We start from the raw sequence: 24,411 nt of genomic DNA, 5'->3' as shown, positions 1-24,411 counted from the left end.
AGTATTAAATATCATAGATAGTTGGGAAAAGGAATCAATTTCGTACGTCATTAACACTCCAACCGATTAAATCTTTGTTCAACAGATCACTACCTATTTCATCTTATTTTTGAGATGAACATCACTGGTCTTAAGAACATCCTAAACAAAATCACTATTATTCTAAATGCAATGAGAAAACCTATAAAAAACCATGTTATTTAAATGAATTCAGGAGTACCATTGATTTGTGTAAGTCAAAAACATTTATCATTTTACACATCAGTACATATATCAGTTCTTTCTAGTCATACGTATTTTTGAACTCTTTTTAATATTCAATAAACCAAAAAAATTTCTCGATTCAATACAATCAACACTAATTGCACAATATTTACCAACTTCTTTTCAAACTATAGAATTAATTGTAATAGTAAGTTAACTCTGTCTTTATTTATAGGCACCTAAAGATTAGCAACGAAAACTGACCTAACTTCTTTTACATACATTATATAGAGATACTAAAATCAATAAATCCAGTTGTCTGCATTTCATGTGTTCTTACCTGTTTTATTATTTATCTGCTAATAAAAACTGGTATATTTCCTTAAAAAGAAGTATCTAAAACTCTCAGGTGACTTAAACTAAGTTGTATACTCACCAGTTATGGTTCTTCAGTGTGTTATTTAACTCACTTATAAAAAATAAATATAAAACTAATGAAAGTGAGTTAGAAAATCCTTAGATATTTCACGACATGGTTGCTTGGATCATTAAATGTTGCCAGTTATTTTTTGTCAAAAGTTCAAGAAGTCAAATGAAACATAGTTTTTTTTACTAACCATTTAAAATCTATAGATTTATAAGATAAAAATCTGTTTTTTAATTAATTGTTCATTCAATTATTTATTTTCACATTATCACTCAATACAACTACTCTTGTCTAGATATTCATGATATATTTTTTCGAAAATCACCATTGAAACTATTATACTTTACTTCAGGTGACGGCCGCCCAACTTTAGTTGATCTACTACCAAGTTTGGCTGCACGTCAACAGGCAATACAGGATAGTCTATCAAAAAGAACTTCAATAAAAGATGGGTACAGAAATGAGAATTCAGATGAATACAGATTAACTAAACGAAATATTAATCCGGAGTCAACAGATCAATCATCATCATCATATCTAAACAAGGATACGTTCGGACCATCATCCGCAATTGTCTATTCAGTAATTGGTATATTGTTATTACTTTCAATCATATTATTTATTGGATTTGTCACTGAACCTGGTATGTTCATTGTTTTAGCAATTATAATTTTATATTTATTTGTTACCGTGTTTCTTTTTCATTTTGGACCTATACAGTAGGTAATCGCTATTGACTTACAGTTAAATATTATCATAAACAAACATAGTGAGAGTTAGGATAACAATATACTCTGGTTCAAATTTCAACACAATGTAATATCTATGAAAATATACTTTTAAAAAAATCTATTAACGTGATGATAAAAATATTAATGAAGAATTAAAAAACATTACTAATATGTAATAGAATATCCAAGATATAAAACATTAATAAACTTCAATTCTCCTACTTGCAAGCGTGAGTCAATTGAAGCTAGACCATCAAGGAAAACCTGGAAGCACTGAACGACCGTTTCGTCCTATTGTGGGACTCCTCAGCAGTGCGCATCCACGACCTCGCCTCGCAAGATTCGAACCCAATTGACTCATGATCTCAACTATATGAAATTGCTAAAATCTCCACAAAACCCCCTTCAGTAAAATTATAGTTGATTCGTGATATTATATGTTTGATAAATTTTGTGAAGTAGAAATTTTTTTAATTAACTTTATATTAGTGAGAATTATTTAGATAATGTTTCTTATTACTTTTTTATTGTCAATTTTGACTATTATTAATATGAGATGCAAAATTACACGGTTAGACTTTCATGTTTTATTTTGGGTATAGTACAATATTCAATGAATTGGTTCAAATCTATTGGTCTACTTTTTACAATATTGTCAACTTATGATATAACAAAATCATTATCCAGTTATATTGGTTAGGGTACTTATCATTAATTCTGTCCTAAATGAATTTTAAAGTTACAACTCTCTACTATTATATGTATCGCTAAATATAACTAATAAGTATTGAACTAATATCAATTAACTATATTCTGGGAAAATAACAGAACGTAGCTTCTAAAGGTGATATTTGACGAGTTAATATTCCGATTATGATCAATATCTCAAAAATGTTTTCTGCACTGATGACCTTCATGTTGATTATTGCATGTAGTTTTCGATATATGGTGTAAGGTGTTCAATGTCGACATATGAGGCCTCGTTAGTGTTGATTGACATGTTTTATCAGCAATAAAACCTCAGTTTACAAGTTTTCGTCATCTCTCGTGGACACTTTTCTAGTTTATTGTAATTTCTTAGTTGTTTCAGATACAAAGTCTGTTGTTTCATTGTTTATATGAATGACAATGTTTTCACATCAACTCGGTTTATTATAAACCTACGCTGGTGAAGTCCTGTCATATTTATGGGAGATTTTTCATCCCTATATTATGATATATCTTACCAACTTATACCTCACGTGGATGGTAGTTGTTGACAATTGTTTATGTAGTTTCACATTAGTTATTGGAATAAAATTACTAAGAAAGAGTTACTTCTCTGTATTTCAACCTCCTTCTTTATTCACTTACTACGCGGTTTAGATAATACGTATAAAACAACTAATGCACAAAATTTGACAGATTATTTTACTTTATTTTTAAGAGGAACTTCGTGATTAGTTCAAAATTGATTTGTTCTACTAGAACGTTCACAGTAATTTGCTATTTCTTGAAATTAAACAACCAGTATGTGAGATTATTTTATAACACAATTGAGGACTTTTATTTTCTTAAATTTCTTGAAGATCCTACTATGGCTTGGGTTAGATTGGGTCCAATTGATAGTCAATCAAATTTAGACGGCGATCGTGTAGCCCTAGTCTCTAACCCAATTCGTCATCATTATAACAGTTGTATATCACGTTGGTTTCGTGTATTTCTACTTATGGGTTATCTGTGTTTAAAATCGGCTTATACATTTGGAGTGACGTTAACAGCCTTAGCAATTATTATTCGTTATATGACATGGTAAGTATAGTGTTCGTTTTTATAATTTGGTTAGTTTATAAGACTTTGTAGTTAGATTTCATTACTGACTTGTTCCAACTTTAGAATTATTAAAAGTCAGGTCTGGGACTTTTAAGGGTTTATTTGTAAACCTATTCAGAATCGAACTCAAAACATTAATATTTCGGGCAGTCACGATACCTTAAGATGAATAAGTCGAAAAACACAATACAACTACACAATGGTTGAAATGTTAAGATACCATTTAAGATGCACTAACAAAATTTGGTTCTGTTTACGCTGATATCAATAGTATGGAGTGGGGTTATCACCTTTAGCCACCCATCCAATCGACTACAGTCAGTGAGCTTCTTACTCGACTCATGATTCACATCGATGACCACGGAAATGTCTATATGCCTGATCTCACATTTCTGAGATAGTTTGATCTTATTGATACCTCACCCATCACATACAAGGATGCGAAGTTACTTATCGAGTGCAGCACATGTACAAATAACTCATGTCTATTTGAGTTTGTTTCATGACTGAAAGTTCACGTGTAAGCATTGCTCGATTGTATACTACATCGTAGACTATGTAAGAAATATGGACATGTTGTAGGAGTCATTAAAAATTTATTTTGCAGATGGCTATCGATCATTCCATATTTTTTCATAGATGGTGTTAGTTATCAACTTTTTCTTGCTTCATATAAATTATCAGGGAACCTATATGATCAGCTTATTCGTTTAATGTAATCTCTGTTATTGAATTCAGTGTATGGAGAACAATCTTAATAGTACTATATATTTATAAGAATTGGTCATTGGAATTAAGAAATAGATTTTGACCACACTATGTATTATATTATGATTATTTTGTTGTAAATTGAAGGACTTTCAAACAGTTTGCCATTTAATACAAAATTATATTACAGATAAATAGGATTAGCCAAAGATTGATAGATTTGCCCTTATTTTTTTGTTATTTCCAATATGACTGAGCATCTTGAAATTTTCATAGTTGAAATCATGAGTCAATTGAGGCTAGACTCATGATTTCAACTATGAAAACACTGAAATCTCCGCAAAACCCCTTCTCATCTTAAAATTGTTTAGCTGAATTCTAAACTTATGATTTTTAGTTCTTGATTAAGCTAATTGTGTTAGTTGTTAGTAGTGTAATTTTCAATGCACGTTTTATCCTATTTAGGACTTGTCACCCGGATATATCTTTGCTTCAGTGTTAATGTTCACATCGAATTAATAACTGAGTTGAATTTTCTCCTTTTTTACCACTTATTTTATTTAAAATATACTTAGTCATTCATAAAATTTATTTCATTTTTATTATTAAAATTATTTTAAGTGAATATGATAATAAATTGGGTAATTTACCTGAGTGGAATAGTTTAAATGATCAATCTGGTCAAATAATGGGTACAAGTTTGACAAGACAAAAATTATTACAAGATGCTATGGATATTCATTTGAAAAATGAATTAATTAGACAGCAAACAGAAGTCAAACGGTTGCGCAATATCTGTGATCGTAGTGTCGAAGCTATGTTTGAACAAATGAATAAAGTATGCACATTATTATTACAGCTATTATTATTACTATTACTATTCATTGTAGGATGAATAGCCAATATATTTTTATTGTGTTAATATTTTACGTTTATCTCTACAGATGAATTCAATCAAACAGTAAATAGTTTATTACACATTTAATACACATTGATTCCATCTATTCAGTATTCATGTGATGAGGACGTCTATATATCAAGAATGTAAATGCTAATTGAACCAGTCGTTTATACACTAAATCTCACATTCAATCATCTTCATGCAAATCCATACTTAAACGGACTAGAATTATAAATTCATTTTGTATTGTTTGTTTGAATCTTCCTATTGATGTTTAAGACTGCAATTAATCAATCTCTTATTGGCATATGTGCATCCTGTGGGGATTGCCTCGATATTACCTTAAGTCACAATGATGATGATGGCTAGCAGCGGAATTCAGGACCCCCGTTTCGTCCTATTTCTGGACTCGTCAACTGGATGTACCTTCATCCCAGAGATGATGTTCACTCTGGGACTCGAACCCAGTACCGTTTGCTTCAAACGTTGCTGGGCAATCCACACAAGATGCACGTATGCCAATAAGAGACTGATCAATTGCAGTCTTAAACATCAATAGGAAGATTCAAACAAACATTACAAAATGAATTTACACTTCACTTCATTGTACAAGCCAGTGGCTATAAGGACTCAGTAGATAAATGGATAACTTATTCTTATTAGCTTTATTCAATATTATATTTTTGACACAATATAGAATTCTCAGCATAAAGTATTTCAACAAGTTTCCGTTTCTTACTTCTTGATCGATCCTGACGATAAATATTGAGTGGCCGCCAGTTAAAAGTTAGCAGTCCAGTACATCGACATCTAAATAATGTACATTCTTTTTGCTGCATATCGCCAGCAACCACGAGGTTTCTGATTGGGCCTTTTGTAACTTGTACAATGAAAGTTTGTGCACTTTTCAGAAACCCACCTGAATAAGTTATGCGATTAATAGACATAATGGTGTATTAAAACAAGCAGAAATAGATAACTTGTTGAAATATCTAGATGGCAAGGACAGGTAACCCATTGGTTTAGGCAGGCGTTTGACGTAAACGGTTCTGGCTTCGAGTCTCGGAGTGAACATCAACTCTGGGATGCAGGTACGTCCAGTTGACGAGTCCCGACTACGACGAAGTGCGCGCCTTGGATTTCACTACTAGCCCCCACCCATCTTTTCTTATAAAACTACAATTATGTTGTGTACAAACATTCTTGACCCTAAATAATTAGGATATCAAAGTATTTAGATTCGGTTAGATGTTTTTATTGATTGTATCACCCGATTCATTTGTTTTAATAGTTAAACGTCAATAAACTTACAGAATGTCTTCATTTTCTTGAACAGATAGTTTTTATGACGAAATAACCAATTTAATTTTTGTATATTTATAATAAATTTATATATTTCTATTATAAATAAATTACTCAAGAGAGACAAAGTGTAATATTTAATAAATGAATTCCATGCCTACTGATTCTATCGAATTTTAGTAACATTGATAATTAAAAACATCAAGTGACCGACCAGTTGCAGTCCTAAAAACATCAATGGGAAGATTCAAACAAACAATACTAAGTGAATTTAGTATTGAAATAGTTTATTAATTCTCTTCAAAACCTAATACGAAAAAGGATTGTTTCGTTTGAGTCATATGATTCACTGAAATTGCTCATTTCATTTAACTTTACCGGAACAATAGTTATAGATAATGATTTATCGTATTATATTAACATTTTAACTTATAGTATTATTTTGAAGTTTTATTTATTAGCATTGGATATTTACAAATATTTTTTTCTGTACAGCGTTTAGATTCTATATCAAGTTTATCAGCATCAAGACGTAGTCGAGTACTTCTATCTCAGGCAGTAGCTGAATTAGCCCGAGCTACTGCTACAGCATCTGCTTTACAATTAGCTGAAGGTTTAATTTCATTCAATGAAACTGCTGAATGGGCTATGAATCGTCTTCAAGCAGATCTAGTCGAAACTGAAAGAGCATTAGGAAATTCAGATTGGCTTACAGGTAAGTGTTTGGTAATTTTTTTGTTTTTGATTATTTTACAGTTATATATGTATGAATGAATGGATAAATTATTACACAAATATGGAGTGATGAAGGTATTGAGTTTCTTCTTAGTTCCTTACACCCAATCAAAAATCGATAATATATTATATTGTCTGAGTTACATAATAAAATTTAAATGTTTTATGAGTATTGATGTGGAGGAAGTAAAAAAAAAGCTATCGAAAACACAGTTACAAAGTGACTACCTTAGAGATTTAGTGGAATGATGTATATCTAAACCTAAAAATAGTAGCGAAAAAGTTAAAGTAGGTAAGGAAATTATTTACTAAAACTGAAATATCTAATACTACTTTAAAGAGTTAATTTCATAGATCTGTACTGCTGAATAACGACATCCACTCCTCCATTGACGTAATATATATTTTATTGACATTATGTTTAGTATCTATAAAAAAGCCTGTTATAACTTGAATATCTGAAAATCAGAAGAAATAACATCCTTATAGTGATGGATGTGTTCTCGATCTGCAAAATCTACAATATATCTGTCTAATGTTTGAAAATCGTTTTTAAGTAAATCCGTAACAAAAACATTAAATAACTTTAAAAGTGATAGGGAACGGATAGCTTTTCTTTTCTTCTTTAATAAACTCTTTAATCACAAGCTGCAAGCAACATCTTGTTATTCTAATCCACTGACCACCGAATTATGGCATGGAATTTTCAATGAACTTAATAGTAATCAATAACTCAACTCTACTACCTAAACACAGCGTACCCTAGTAAGCGAAAGTCCGTGTCCTTTACAAAGTACTATGCCTCTTTCGAGTACTTTTTATTCTTAAGACGTATTTCATAAATAAACCATTTATGTTTCAATGGGTCCCGGTTATGCTTCATTTTGATAAGTTTTCAAGCGTTTAATAAGTTTATTTAACTTCAGTTTTACAGTGGCCGAATTTTAACAAATTATTATTGCAAATAACACTGCTCGTCAACACATTACTGACCTTTCATATTAAAACGATACCATTTATTTCATTGAGTAGGATATTACACATTTGGAGAGATGGGGTGTGATAAATAATTTAAAAAATTATAGATTTTTCTACCACCTTAAAAATCAATCATAGTAGGACCAATGATTATCGACAAGTTTCTCGTTCATTGGTTTATGTAACTTACAATAAAACCGCTCTTAGGTTAAATTGTATACCCCCCCCCCAATATTGTGAGGGAATAATTATTCTTATATTTTAAAAATAATGATTCGATTTAATGTTAATGAAATGTGTTTAGAGTTTCGATAATGCAATAAGAAGACGAAGTTTATCAGAATTATGTGATATATTAGCGCAATATATTTCGAACAATCTGATCACACATATACTTGTTAAGACATTTTTATATGAAAATCAAAAGGTCAATTAGACAGGTTAAGGTAAGAAAGTAAATAAAGTACACAAAAACAATGTGATGACTACTCTGGACAATAAATCAGCATTACCAGGGTCGGTTAAGGGTAAGAACAAATTGTTTTTGAACACTTAAAGGGGGTTCCGTATAGCTAAGGCTTCAATAAAACTTAGTATTTAACTATTTTTGCATCCAATCCGATCAGTTGAATCCAATGGGCGATATTGTACGATTATCTTTCATTGTCTTTGGGGGGGGGTAAACTGCCTCACACCTTCATCATCTTTAGTATTGGGTTGTGAAGATTGTTGCAGTTGATTGAAATGACTGACCGATCTAAGTTAGGAAACCGTTAAAAAACTGGAAATATTGGGCGACCGTTTCTACCTAGTGTAGGACTCTTCGTCAGTCAGTCTCAACGACCTCGGACGCGGGATTCCAATCGCGTTTGGTCTTACTTAGATCGGTTCATTATATCAATCGAATTCAACAATAGTTGAATTCATGAGTAGATCTAAGCTAGACCACTGTTGAGAACCTAGGAGCACTGGACGGCCGATCCGTCCTGGTATGGGACTTCTCAGCAGTGCGTGTCCACGATTCTGCTTTAAGGGCTCGAACCTAGGGCCTTCGGTCTCGCGCGCGAACACTTGACCTGTAGGCCACTGAGCCGACATCCAGCGTTGTTAATGTCTAACTACAATCGATCTATGATCCTGTACAACCCTTCATCCATTATCTGAGGTAGATAACTGACTCCACCCGACACGGATTGGACTCCACTGGTCACAGCTTCTCACTAGAACTCTAGGAAATCCATCCTGAAGCATGTTCCCAGTGAGCATATGATTATCATCAGAATGAAGATTTGTGGAAATTGTAGTAATTTTAATAGTTGGATTCATGAGTTGGATGGAGACAGGTATCTACCTCAGACAATGAATTGTACAAGATTATGGATCGACTCAAGTTAGACATTAACATCGTCGGATGTCGGCTCATTGGTCTACAGATCTCGCGTTCGCGCGCGAGACCGGTGGTCCTAGGTCGTGGGTGTGCAATACTGATGAGTCCCATACTAGGACAAAACATCCGTCTACTGCTTTTGGGTTCTCAATGGTGGTTCAGCTTAGATCTAATCATGAATTCAGCTATTAAAATTACTACAATTTCCACAAATCCCCATTCTGATGATTTCCATGACCCTATGCTGAATCCAATGGCGCCATTCAGTTGTGATTTCTGGATTTAAAAATCATTTTGTCAGTAAAGTTGTCGAAGTTCCACCAACACTTTAGAATGATGAATTTTTACAAGTTACTTTAGAACGGCGACTAATGAGTAGATGTCACCGTACTTGGAGGACTTTAAGTTAGCCAAGTTACACAAAGTTTATACGAATACTCAAATCCCTGTTTATGGTACGAATGACATATGAACAACTAAACATGAAAATGTGATTTTATACGTGTTAAGTGACTTTTAATCAAATCTAAAGATTTACCTTGTAATCTAACCAAAGTGAATAAACATTAAAACGAAGGCTTTATCCTATCCGTGAATAATCAGTAGATAGATGCTGGAATGCAGAATTTTATGTCTTTTAGATATCTATAAAAAATATTACTCTGGTAGGGATAAAACTGCTTATTCTTTTGTTTTAATTATTCTTCTGAAGATATTCAGAGCATTTTGTGTTGGGTGAAACGTTGAAATTATTTAAATAGCATATTCTGAGTTTATTTCAAATATAATTCAGACACAATGTTTACCATAACTTTAATAAAATGTATTGGTATTAGTTAAATAGATATTCATATAACACTGTTCTATTTGTACTTTACACCTTATATTTTCTTTAAATTATAGGTGCTCGTATAATCTACTCAGAAGTAGTTCGTCTACGAACACTTACACCAGATCCAAATGATCCAACACGTTCATTTTTAGCATGGACGAAATTGATTTCAGCAGAAACTAATTTCAATAACATTAAAGGACCACAACTTTCATTGCCTGTTAATTTACCATCATTAGAACCGGAACAATTTGTTATACCAACACCTACAATAAAACGCAGTCAAGCGACGCATGGAAAATTATCCAGTTCCGATGAACCGGAATATGGACCAGTTTATGTTCCATTTGTATCTCAATCGATAGATGTTGTAAGCGCTTATTTTTTGAATGTGTTATTGTATTCAAAGCTTTCGTGATCAAATATTATCTTCTGTTTTGATATTAGAGATTATCTCTTCTTAGAACTTGAGACAACTTTCTCTAAAACTAGTCTTTTGTCAACTGGAAGATTATGGATCTATATTTTTTACTTTACACTTTAACAAATTAGCCGTAAAAACGTTTTGCTTTTTGTACAACGTACTGAATTAATCATAATTTAGAAACCGTTAGGTATCTGCTGTATATTATCAGTATAGGGGCTTCGTGAAGATTGTTGAATGTTGTTTGGATCGCGAACGGACTTACGTTAGACAAGCCAGGAAGCAATAGATAGCTACTTCACCTTAGGATGGCGCTTTTCAATACTGAACATCAGCGACCTTACTGAGGATCGAACCCGGGACGTTCTGGTTAGAACAATATTTACGCAACTGATCCGGCGTCTAAACATTAAGCTTTGGCTGCGAGACCTGAATGTCTTGTATACGATCTTCAGTTGAGTAGTTGGTGAGCACCACTAGGAAGTCTCATATTAACACGAAATAAATTACCATTACTTCATGATCTTCAACGATTGTCATTTCAAAAATTCTAGATCTTCTATCTCATCTTGGCCCGAACTCTTAAGCTTTTGTTTTTAGTACCATGTTCTTAATGAAAATTACTCCTAAGTATTTAACTGGTAAAGTTCGCGAGTTACAATTTTTTTCTTATATTTTGATGAACTGATATCTTTAAGCAGACGATAAATGAACAAAGATTGTTAAATTGATGGATAATGTCAACTATTCGCATTATGTATTTTATTGAAATCTCACTATTTGCCTTTGAACTGGCTGGATAGGTTTGTTTATTCTTATCTGATAAATAGGCAAACAATTCAACATGAATAACGAGGAAGTGATATGAAAAAAAGGATTTAGAGGAATAAAATAACTAGTGGTCGATGACCTATCTCTTAATTTTTTTACTCTGTTCATGTCGATTTTCATTCGTTTGTATATATCCGTACAACGATTATATAATCAATTAAGAAATTAAAGGAAGTCGTTCACATAATCCTTGATCGTTTGTGTTCTTGTGGTTTTTGAAAACTTTATCTTTGTAGATTGGAACGACTTAAAAATGGTGAATAACCTCAGTCAGTCTACATATTTTTTAGTGCTTTCACAATATAAGACGGGATTTATAAGTATAACGTTCCACTGGTATGCTAAGTTGATCAGTAACAATATTATTTCTAGTCAATATGAGATTAACTATCAGTACTTAAATGTTTGTAAATCGCATAAGAATCCATATAAAGTTATGACAATAACTGATAGTTAAGTTATTACGAAGAATAGACAGAAGCTATGTATCTTAACCAATGATAATAAATCCTAAGATATTTTTTGAAGGCTGTGTATTCTATGCTGTTATGAATCTGACAAAAAAACTCTCCAATAACTCATGATTTTCAGTAGCGAAGGAAGGTGTTTACAGATTATTTTGTTTACATCTATCTAATCAGTTTATCGCTAATCTATACTTTCTGGATTATTTAGGAGACAAGTGGGGAATTCTGGTCGCCTTATCATGCGGAAAATTCCTTATCAGATGTAGGTGGAATCATTGATTTATCAGATAAATCAAGAAATAACGACAAAAACTCATTGAAAACAAAACATTCAAATGAAACTACTGATACCGCCACTGCTATCACTTCCAGTAATGGTGATGATAGGGATAGTGGTGATTCATCGAAATCGACTAATGAAGAGAATTGGATATTTTCAGATTTTGACTTAAATTGGGTGCATATTTTAGGCGCAGCTTTATTTTTGGATGCATTATGGCTCATTCACAGAGTACTGCACACTGTAGATACTGCTGAACGTATATTATACGGTGATGTTGTATTTATTGACCTTACTGAAGAAGGTATTCAAATTTATTTTTTGATTATTTTCATTCTAATTTAATGTTTACATGAATTTCATAAATGTTTTTAGTATCATTGGAACTTCAATTGTAATTGTCAGTCGTTACCTGTGAAATCAGCCAAGTTAAGAGTGTACAAGTAACTTGATAATAAGTAGGTTGAGGATGCTCTCATTATCACTGACTGAAATTGAATATATAGATCACCAGATTGTGAATAAATGACAGGAATGCTCGTTGCAACATATAAACATCATATATAGTGTTGTAGAGGCGAACATCGATGAACTGGGACAAAGTAGCTGTCAAGTGTTATCTACATAAAATATTGATAACCGTCAGTTTGAGGTTGTGGAGATTGTTGGATTTCATAAAAAATAATAGGCCAATATAAGTTAGATAACCATTGAAAACCTGAAAATACTTAACAGCCGTTTCGTTCTAGTATAGATTCCTCTTCAGTGGTCACCCACTACTCTGCATATGGGATATGGACTTAGGGCTTTGAGCCAACTGAGGCAATGATATACCAAAGGGAATGGAAGATGGTTGATCAATGTCGAGGATTGATTGAATTTATTGAGTTATTCTTGACCAGAGCTACGAGTTTAAAAAAATAGAGCATTATTACTTCATTATGAATCAATTACCAATATTAAGATTATTGTTTATTCTGATTGGTCGTTTTTGAGAAAAATATCAAACATCTCAAAATAACTGTTGGAAATGATCAAACATCACTAAGTGAATTAAGTTTATTTGGGTATTATCCCATGCTATGTTAGTAATGAAACGTATACTTTCTTTTAAGTATTATTTCATTTCATTGATTTTTTAGGTCTTAGACGTCGAATGACAGAAAGAAACAAACTACAAAAAGGGTTTAAGCATGCATTTCAAACAGTGAGTATTAAATTTTTTGATCTTCTGTGATATGTTTGAAATATATACTATTAGTAAAGTGATGTTTGATATAAAGTCAGCTAGTCCTCTTCAGATAAATTCCACAACTCATAATTTGTCGTTTAGCTGATTGTGTATTTTATACCTACAATAAATAATTTTTCAATACTCCATCGAAATTAGTATCTTAGGGTAGATGACAATTATCATTACTATTATTGGTAGTAATGGTAGTATAAGCATGTTATTAAGTCATGAATGGAGTCAATTTCCAATGGCTAAACGACTTAGTATCTACTGCAAAACTTAAAAATCCTGAGTTCCCTTGAAGTAGGAAGGTACTGTATGTTGTTGTTCAGTTTGACAATAAAATGAAACAACCATTCAGTGGCTTATATATCATTGAAACTTGGTTACGGACACACTGCAAAGATGAACTCCAAAGAAAGACGCCTTTTAACAGCTATTTATCTTTTTTGTGTGGGTTACTTGATGAGTTATTCTGAGCGTAATTAGAATATCTAAGGTAATTTTGGAGTCTGCAATCCATGTTTAATCCCACCTGGGTTATCCGTAGCTTAATAAAGTCTTACATAATACAGTAAAATTCATCACATTATGCGACCAATAAAATAAATGCGTAAATATCTTATATATTACAAAATTACAGGTCATATTCAACTTTTTTGCAGAATTGTCAATAAAAATAGACTTGGATGCCGGCTCAGTGGTCTAGAGGATGAGCGTTTGGGCGCGAAAGTGATAGGTCCTGGGTTCAAATCTCTTGAGGCGGGATCGTGGATGCGCACTACTGAGGAGTCCCGCGATAGGACGAAACGGCCGTCCAGTGCTTCCAGGTTTTCCATGGTGGTCTAGCTTCAATTGATTCATGATCTCAACTATTAAAATAATAGACTGTTTGTTTTAGTAATCTTTTTCACAACAAATTTTATCTCATCCCTACCTATAGGTTTTCATCGATAAATTAAATTACAGCCTAGAATATTATAAGAATTTTGACATACTGGTATTTTAATCATATGGACTACTTAAAAAAAGAGGAACGCAATAAGATCGATACATAAACTACCCATAATTTATCACATATGAGCAAACGCACTAACGAAGATGATTGTATATTGTATGAGCTATTCATAAATATTTCCTTATTTATAGTGGGTATTCTAAGCAATAAATAATAATAATAATGTGTGATAAGATCAACTGTGAAACTTTCTGTTTGTAAAACATAGCATACTAAGTATGTATGTCTTCCTGATTGTTTATATACATTTATTATTCCCTCGAGATCACTCTTGTATTGTATGAATACATTTAATTTTTTCTCATATTTTCTTGTAACTTCCTGATCGTTAAGGTGACTTTGTTGTGAAAAGTACAATTCTGTAAAATTCTTTCTGCTTTTCAATAGACTACTTTATTTGTAGAATTACTATAAATATGATTGTTCAGGTTTAGTAAATGAAATAGTCAGAAAGAGAATTTTCTTCACTGAACAACATTTAATTCTTCTTCCATGACACTTTTTCATTTTTTTTTAAATTTCACTTATTAAAGGTTACCAGAGTTTTTTGAAAATTCACTAACTATAGTCAGTTCATATTTTCTAGCATTAGTATTATATATATATATATATGCATAAAGTGTTTCATTGCATAAAGTGTTTCATTCGTTTTCAAATAATAACGTCATATTTGAAATGGAATGAAATTTAACCATACATTTCCTGTGCCCCCAAATACCTTGGTACGGCCGAGAGTGGGGAGAGTTCGCTCTGCCTCTCCAAATGCTCTCATATGGCCATGCGTATATAGCCTCTGCCACGGGAGTCCTACTCACTGCCTTCTCGTGACGGGGGTGTTGTTTACGAAATTGAGAGGAATAGAACCGAATGTCCGGCTCTTTAACCGGATTGATGGACACGGCGCGTCCACCTAGAGGAGTTGGAAAACCCTGATTCCAAACCAGTGATGCACCTGGGCTCTAGTATCCTGAGGATACAAATGGCGTATATATCAATCGTTGGCTTCCGACTACCATGGGACTGCATCTCCTCACGATGCACCACTACCTTGTGGATCAGACCTTTAGGTCGAAGGCTCCGGGTGTGGTCCCCCAGGAAAACCACCTGCTTCAGTTTGGGCATCTGGGCAGTATCACAGCCCTCACACAAACCAAATGAGATTTGTATGGCGCATATATATCTGGTGCCTCTTGTACCAATATTTATGTGTTCAAATAAAAATAAAAATAAATACATTTACTGCTATCTTCAACTTTTCATTTCGTTAGTTGAGTGACGAATATGATAATATGAATGTAATCATATCTTCGGCCTGATTATAAGGGAAATTTCAGAATAATTTTCGTATATTTATTGAACGAATGGTTTTTATTATATGATGAATATAATGTTATTCCTGGACATAAAATGTAACTTTATCCTCACCAAACAACGAGTCTCTTATAAACTTGTTGGAACTCAAATAAATATTGCGGAGCATTAATTAAATCCAAATTATATGATTAGCTTAGAGATTTTGGAATTATAAGATGCATAGATCATCAACAAGTATCAAAAATTCATAATCATTTAAGTGTTATGAAATCTCGGACTTAGTAGTAATGAGGAAACCAGTAAAAATAAAACAAAAGTTGAAATAAAATCAATAAAAAATTAAGAAATTAGGTTCGTAAAAAGTGGAAGAGTGAATTCGCGAAAAGGTAAGTGTTAACGACATAAGTAGCTATGATTCGTACAGAGGTTCATGTTTAATTTGGTATCAGAAACTCACTCCATAAAAGTTTATATTAAATGTTATACTACTTTCAAGTAGAATTACATGTGCATTAAAATTTTACATTGGCTATATGTGATACCAAGAGAAAATCTAATTGATTTATATGTAATTTTATATAATCTTGATGGTTCTTAAAAAGACATACATAAAAATCGTTGCTTTAATAATGCTTTGTTTTGAAATGGGACAATTTACTAGAAGGACTGATATTAAATATCTTGGGTTATAATGAAGCGTTAAATTTTAAGTCAAGATTTTCATTTTCCTTTTAAAAATATTCTATTTATGTGACAGATTATGCAGCCTAATACAATCCGAAAATTATGTGCAAGCGTTATCGCACTTCTGATTGTAACTCAAGCTTCTGCACATTTAGACAGATTATTATCACAAGAGATGTTAGACTATATTGGATACTATGATAATTTGGTAAGTTCTTCCATTTCATGTCTTTGTATAGCTGTGTATCTTTGATGAGCAGATTTTCGTAAGTACATTTAAGGTATCACGATCATATTCATTACCAGAGTAATAAGGTTCGAGAAATTGTTTAATTTGATTCCACTTTATACCCTTAAACTAACATAGTTGAAGATCAATGAAAATCTGGAAATAATTACATAAAATTTAATTATCGCTTGAAATTTATCTACAAAAGAAATTACACATCTACATAAACGAATGCAGGATCACAGGTTTCGCTGTCTATAAAATACAATGGAGGCGAAGCTGAGTTAAATCATGATAACGACCTATCGTCTCAAATTTTTTCAAAGGGTATTTTGTTACATTGTTGACCAGTGTGCCTCAGTTTCTGATTCGAAACTTCTGGAGTAATATCTTTCATGAGAAAAGAATTTATGATTTCTTAGGATCTGATCATTTACAGCTTTTTGAGTTTTAACATATTCACGAAGCAAACAAAATTCGGCTCCTTATATTTTAAAAAGTAGTTTTAAACTGGAACGTATTAGTTCTGTAAAACACTGTAATATGTTATGGTTCTTTGGACTTATTTTATTGGTTTCTAACTAACACTGAAAGCCATAACACCTGTTTAGTCGTATTTTTAACTGGCCAATTAAATGTGCATGCATTCAAATGCTGCTGTTCACACTGGGGCTTGAAGGTAGGACAATACGAAATTTCATGATTTATTTTGAGATTAAAATGTAGAGGTAACTTAAAAAAATCTGATTCAGTACGGATTGTGTCCTGTCTGAAATTGGTCAATGAGATGTCTATAGTCCTTTAATGCTTGGTCATCAACCCGTCTGTCATTCTAGAAATTATTTGGAAGGTAATGGTTTGATGGTAACAATATAATCATTTGAATATCATATGCTACACAGTAGTAAAAGAACAAATATATAAAGAAAAAGTGTAATGTTAACGTTACGAAATCAAATTTTATGAAAAGCTTCACATTGGAAATACGTGAATATATTTCTGATGAATCATCTCACTAAAATTTCTATTGAATGCTTTTAGGAAACAAAGCAAACTGTTGATAATGTTTTCTATACATAGGAAACATTGAACAACATAGAGAAATGGGATTTTGAGAGATTCTTGAAATTAGATAAAATTCTTATTTTGACCTAATGCTATTTACATTTAGACAATATTTATAAGATCGATTATTGATAGAAATACAATGACGAGGAGTGATAAGGTTAGATAGAGGAGTTTGAAAATTGGAAAAGTTTGATTTATGACGCTGCAAATCCATCCATATGTTTTTAAATTTACTGCTTGGCAAATATAACATACGAACCAGTATAGATACAATAAACTTTTTCACGCCAGGTGATTGCTAGTTGATTTTTCAACATATTTATGAGGAAAAACTATTGGCTTATTTGTATGTTTAGACAAGTTATTGAAATTATGTACACCTATTTTTTATGGTATCAGAACTTGCAACTATTTGTTTTATGAGCTTTACTACTTCTTCAAACTTTGTTACCATCAAACAATCTTTCAAGTAATATCAAACTTCGCAAATGGGAAATAACCACCATATTTCAAGAAAAACAACAAGCAAACTATCAATTAAGAATTTATTATTTTATAAGTTAAACTATACAAGTATCTGAACTTAAGTGTTGTCAAATTCATTGATAATGAGCAGATGTGATGTGATTTGAGTCATCTTGCAAACGATCTTTTTTAGTAAGCAGAGATGGATAGTGGCTAGCAGTGGAATCTAGGACGCGCGTTTCATCCTATTTGGGACTCGTCAGCTGGATGTACCCGCATCGCAAACAAACAATACTAAATGAATTTGATCTCTTTCAGGCTTTATTTTAGACGAAACCACTAGTTTCTTTATCACTTCACTAAATGGTTAATCAAGATAAAGTATTTGAAAAAATCGACGTGTTGGAAACCTATTCCTTTCCAGGGTATATGAAGCTCTCACATGAGAAATGCGAATTGAGTTAAGTAATCATAATCCTTTAATAGAATTCAATATTCTATTTCCTTAAGTAGTCTTAAAAGTTACATTCTACGGGTTATTCACACAATATTTCAACAAATTATACTCTTCTTACATAATTTCATCATTGGATTTATCAGGTATTTACTGTTTTTTTTTTCAGGTTCTTCCTGTTCATTTACATGCTCGTCTTGTAAATGTTCATGTAACACGTTCAGCTCAACGTTTGAACCAATATGAATTAACAAGTTTAGAATCAGAAGTTAGTCGTAGATTAAGAGAAACACAATTTTTACTGCATCAATGGACACTTTGGTTAAATGGTGTTGAGCAAGAACAATGTCGTTTACTACTGGCATATAAAGTAGGTGAACGTACTAACCAGTGGATTTGCTTAAAAAATCTAGACTAATTATTTTACAGATATTTGAATAAATTTACAGATTTTAAATTTCTTCTGAAATGTCTGGCTCAGTGGTTTAGAGGTCAGGTGCTCTTGATAGACCGAAGTTCCTGGGTCAGAAGCCCGAGTTCGGGGTCATGGATGCTCACTGATGAGGAGATTCATGATAGGACGAAACGTCCATCCAATGTTTCCAGGTTTTCAATGGTGGTCTAACATTGATCGGTTCATGATCTCAATAGAAAAAAGAAATATCAATTAATCTCTGGTATTTCAACTTCTGTTGATATTCAGAAGGAGATTTGTGGAGATTTCAGTATTTTTCAGTTGAAATCATGAGTCAATTGAAGCTAGACCACCATCGAAAACCTGAAAGCACTGGACGGCCGTTTCATCCTATTATCCGACTCCTCAGCAGTGAGCATCCACGATCCCGCACTCGCGAGATTCGAACCCAGGACCTACCAGTCTCGAGCTAGAGCCCTTAACCGATATATTTTTCAATCTGTGTTGATAGAAAATACACTGTAGGAATTTATCAAAATTGTTCACATTCTGTATTGATGATTTCTTATTGCTAGCAAATATTGTAGTGAATAAAGACATTACCACCGTTAAAATTACTTTATGTTTTTCTGCTTTGAAGTTTTATAGTAACCTTTAGAGAAATGGTCAACTGTTTTATTACACTCAAAATATGTTACTAATAATTATCCGCAAAACACCTTTATAGGATTTGTAGACAACCATTAAAATGCTGTTACACACTTTTTTACTTCTTCATAATTGATCTATAAATTGATTTCAGAATATATAAAGTAATCTTGTAATTAGTCTTATTAATTTTTTTTCATATTTCAAAGATATTCTACGTGAAAGTATTTCTACTTTTGAGTTCTTATGTTATCTATATTTCTGTGGTATCAATTATGACAAAACATCGATTCTTTCTCAGCCATTTGATTTAACTTTGTAAATAGTTTTAATTTTAAGTATACTTAAAATGGATCTTGGTTTTATTACGTTGAACGGTGTAGACATTAACAAGCCTGTAGTTTAAGATCAAGTTTTCCGTGGTTTTAATCTTCATTTTCATTCAACCTATTTCAGCTTTTGATTATTCCAATTATATCACATTATGCTTGGTGAACATTGAATTATTATAGTTTTATTGTTTAATGAAAAGAATTCAGACTGTAAAGTGACCTCCTAAAGCATATCTAAAATAAAACGGAATAATCATGATTTGCAGCCTTTATTTTTGAAAAAATAAAATAGCTAAAAATCACTAAACGATTCCATGTTGATATACTTGGGGTTACATGTAAAAACCCAAAGATTTGAATTGGTTTGAACATTTAACCTAATGGCTATTACATAAATAATTCTAGTTAATAAAGAAGTAATACTAGACAAAAAATTGAACTCATATATAAATTTAAATGCTTAAAGAATTTTGATAAGCGTTTGTTGGTATCAACACCAAGGTTTGAATTGATAGTTTCATGATAGTCGAGTAGATAGTTAATGATATATTCGTGATATTAAACTTCTGCTCATTGGAATATCATCTATACAAAATAAGAAAGATCAGTTCAGAGAAGAGTTCTCTTTTCGGTGAATTCATTTTTAAGGCTGTACAATAGTAAATATATACTTATTTTTCAAAATGATAATGATAACAATAATAGTAATTACAAAATTCTGTTAAACATGGTAACAGTGAGGTAGAATAAACAAATGAATTAATATAGTTGAGATCATGAGTCGATTGAAGCTAGACCACCATCGAAAACCTGAAAGCACTGAACGGCTGTTTCGTCCTATTTGGGACTCCTCAGTAGTGCGCATCCACGATCCCGCCTCTTGAGATTCGAACCCAGGACCTACCAGTCTCGCGCCAGAGCACTTAACCGATAGACCAATGAGCTGGCATTCAACGGTGTTAAAGTCTAACCTCAACCAATCCACCATCTTCCATTGTACTGAGGTAGATATCTGTCTCCACCTGACAAATGAATTAAAACGTTATTTTTTATCAGGAAAAATAATCATAGCTTTGTTGTTGTGAGATTGAATATTCATCAGGAAGATATATAGGGAAATTATAATTGGAAAAGGAAGGCTCAAGATGATAAGATAGAATGTTGAAATTGAAATGAACTGTAATCAAGAGGATTATGGAAACAAAAAGGAAGCCAGTTAGGGGTAAAAGGTCTACAAGGAAGATAGATGGGAAGCTGATAACTATGAAGGAAAAAAGTATGAAAAAATAAAAGTACGGGAGATTCAGACTATGACAGAAGAAGAGGCTGTACCACTTTGTTTTGGACACTAATCTGGTTCTTCCAGATGTATAGGTAGTGCTTCAGAAATGTTAAGTAGATGGAATATAACTGCCTTTGGCAGTGTTCTAATTACCTTGTAGATGACTTTGAACACAGAGTCCGTTTTAATTGAGTGACCTGTGTTCACAGGGTGTTCGATTATTGAGCCGCTTCCTCCTCTTTTCATCTAAGCCGAATAATCTTCTTGAATTCTTTTGGATAAAATACGCATCGAACGACCTATATACGTGGTAAATTATTAAATGCGTATACAGTTGGTCGAATGAGAAAACTTGTGAACATTAATTAGAATATCTCATTTTACTAATTCATTTTTGAAACAAATTGTTTCACTATTATTTGATGTATCATGTATTACTTTCAAGAAGTATAGAGATATAAACGTGAAACGAATCGTACTTGGCTGACAGTACTCACAACAGAAATATGTAGTTTACACAGTTGAGATAATTGTTACATTTATGCAAAAATGTTTAAGAATTGAACGAAGTAGTAATCCTTTTATTTTTTATTTTATATCCTATCTGAATATTTTAAAGAATTATCTATGAAGGATCCGATCCTTATGAACATTCAATCTCTTTATTTCTTCCTCTCATTATTATATTCATAGAAAATATCTTAGTATTCATGTTGTACCAAGTTTGTTTTTAAGCAAAGCGTTCTACTGGAGATTTTCTATTCGAAAGAAGCTTATTTCAAGGTTAAAGTGTGATATTCGTGGTTAGAAGCTTTCTTTTGACACATTAATTATTATTATCAGAATGGGTTTTGTGGAGATTTCAGTATTTTCATAGTTGAAAGCGTGAGTCAATTGAAGCTAGACCACCAAGGAAAACCTGGAAGCACTGGATGGCCATTTCGTCCTATTGTGGGACTCCTCAGCAGTGCTCATCCACGACCTCGCCTCAGGAGATTCAAACCCAGGACCTACTAGCCTCGCACCAGAGCACTTAACCGATAGACTAATAATAATAATAATCATATGCTTACTAGTGACTGACTTCGAGAGAGGTATTTCCCAGAGTTGTAGTGACAAATAGTGATGACTGTAGTTCGATACCACATCAGTTGTGAGATAGGAACTCGCTGAAGACAGTCGGTGAACGGGTTCGAATCTCGTGAGGCGAGGTCGTGGATGCGCACTGCTCGGGAGTCCCACAATAGAACGAAACGGCCGCCCAGTGCTTCCAGGTTTTCCATGATGGTCTAGCTTCAATTGACACACATTAATTACTGTTAAGATCAATCAGTTTTTCAGGTTATATATCACATGTTTATACCTGTTTTAAAATTACATAAGTCGTGACTCGGAATCTCTATGATCACTTACTTCCTGTAAGTTGTGAAAGAAACTTATCAATTCCACTTAAACAAAGAGAGTATTTTCCATTAATAACGTTGATAATATACAAAAATGTCTATTTTCATTTCTTATAGGCTGCTGCTCAAAATTTACGAACTAAAATGTTAGCACAATTAAATCGTAATTCAGCACTAGCTAAATTAAATCTTCCTATTCATATGATAAATAAAGAAAAGCAACCATCAACTTCTGATTGGAATCAACACTCTTCATTTAAAATTGATGATATTGAAAGACATAATGAATATTCAGTTGCAGATGCTATAGTACCAAAACATTGTCGTATGACACAATCTGAACGTGATATAGAATTAGCGGAAGCTCGTCAAATTGATATACCTTACTGTCCATTGAAGCCAATTGTTCCGAAATTGTTTAAAGAGTAAGTTTAATAAAATTTGTTTTATATTTGGTTTGCGTAGATACAATTTTCTTAATCCTTGTAACTTTAAGTTGTTGTTTAGATTTTCACAAGTTACAATGGAATATTTATTTGTAAATTTAGCAAAACGTCTTTGTTTAACTTGGATGGGGATTTTTTATGATAAATTAATCACGGACTGTTGTTAGCTGAAGGACCATTGTAAATCATGGAGCACTAGACAAGTAATTTGGTATAACTTAAAACTTATAGTAATGCACCTATTATCCCAAACGATACTGAACCCATGTCCTTCAATTTTTGAGGCAGACATGAAACTATTGAACATGTGGTTAATATTATGCGGTCAGTACTGAAACATAACATTTTATCATATATATTTTAAAAATAGTCTTGTTTTAAGTCAGTCATTCACGCATATCATCAACGGATATTGGTTAGATGTTCGTCGGGTGATGCTGCGAATTGACTATAATCGAAAATGTTAATCGTTAAGTACCATCTCAATGGTTTAAAAATAGCTCACTTACTTAGAAGCCTGAAGGTCCTATATTTGTTTTAAGGAAGGAGTCTAGGTGAGCATTTCAGAGGAATTCCATACTAGAACGAAGAAGCTGTTCACATCCCCTTTATTTTCAACAGTTGCCTAGGTGAAACTATTCCGTGATTTAAATTTTCTTCAAATCCAAACGTTTTCACGAACCTCCCATCTTTATAAAAAAATATTCTTTTTCAACTTCCCTATATTGCTTAATATTATTTAGCCAGTGTGATATATATATATATATATATATATATATATATATATATATATATAAACCCTGCGTCCATTAATTTATTTGCAAATCCTTCATCAATTGTCTCGATCTTCATCGTTTCTTCACTTCATAATAATTACTCTCTGTTCCCGTTCTCTTCGATTCGACCTTTCCAACCTTCTGTTGCCAGGCATTCCACTTTTAATTGGTGTTATATGCTACTTATGTCTGCCTACATAAGTAGCATACACCACACATGTATATATGGCTATGTTTATTTAATAGTCTATACAATATTATCAAAACTACAATTAACTGATAAGATAAGATATCACTTCTTAATTAATAAGAATTAACCTGACATTTTTTTCATTCAATAACATATGACCAAGTTTTCAATAGAATTTACTATTGAATCACTAAGTTAACTAAAAAAACACGAGTTGATTAAGTTCCAATTGGCATTGTTTACAGTTAAAACTTGTTAATACACAACACTATCATAGTTAATATAAAATTTAATTTGTTACTTAACAATAGATAGTAAAATTACCTGAAAATAGTTTAACTTTACAAAAAAAAAACCTTTCTAGTACCAACTATTCAAAGATCACTATGTTATTTTAGATAAAAATAATTTGGAAATATCTTATTTTACGGATT

General features: G+C 32.3%; 1 protein-coding gene across 1 annotated transcript in view; it reads left to right on the top strand.

Moving 5' to 3' along the window:
- Window positions 1-24,411, top strand: part of Smp_159780 (hypothetical protein) — a gene marked incomplete at both ends in the record, with an annotated part of 83,888 nt that overhangs the window by 52,942 nt on the left and 6,535 nt on the right. The window contains 9 exons of the mRNA XM_018793295.1: window positions 984-1,274; window positions 2,931-3,153; window positions 6,547-6,800; window positions 10,089-10,387; window positions 11,948-12,323; window positions 13,162-13,226; window positions 16,343-16,477; window positions 18,655-18,855; window positions 22,683-22,990. Of these exons, the coding sequence (XP_018647822.1) occupies window positions 984-1,274; window positions 2,931-3,153; window positions 6,547-6,800; window positions 10,089-10,387; window positions 11,948-12,323; window positions 13,162-13,226; window positions 16,343-16,477; window positions 18,655-18,855; window positions 22,683-22,990 (2,152 nt within the window). The remainder of the gene's footprint in view (window positions 1-983; window positions 1,275-2,930; window positions 3,154-6,546; window positions 6,801-10,088; window positions 10,388-11,947; window positions 12,324-13,161; window positions 13,227-16,342; window positions 16,478-18,654; window positions 18,856-22,682; window positions 22,991-24,411) is intronic.

The sequence above is a fragment of the Schistosoma mansoni genome, chromosome 1, assembly GCF_000237925.1.
Source record: "Schistosoma mansoni strain Puerto Rico chromosome 1, complete genome".
In the NCBI taxonomy this organism is placed as follows: domain Eukaryota; kingdom Metazoa; phylum Platyhelminthes; class Trematoda; order Strigeidida; family Schistosomatidae; genus Schistosoma; species Schistosoma mansoni.
This window is presented reverse-complemented; position numbering and strand designations above follow the sequence as displayed.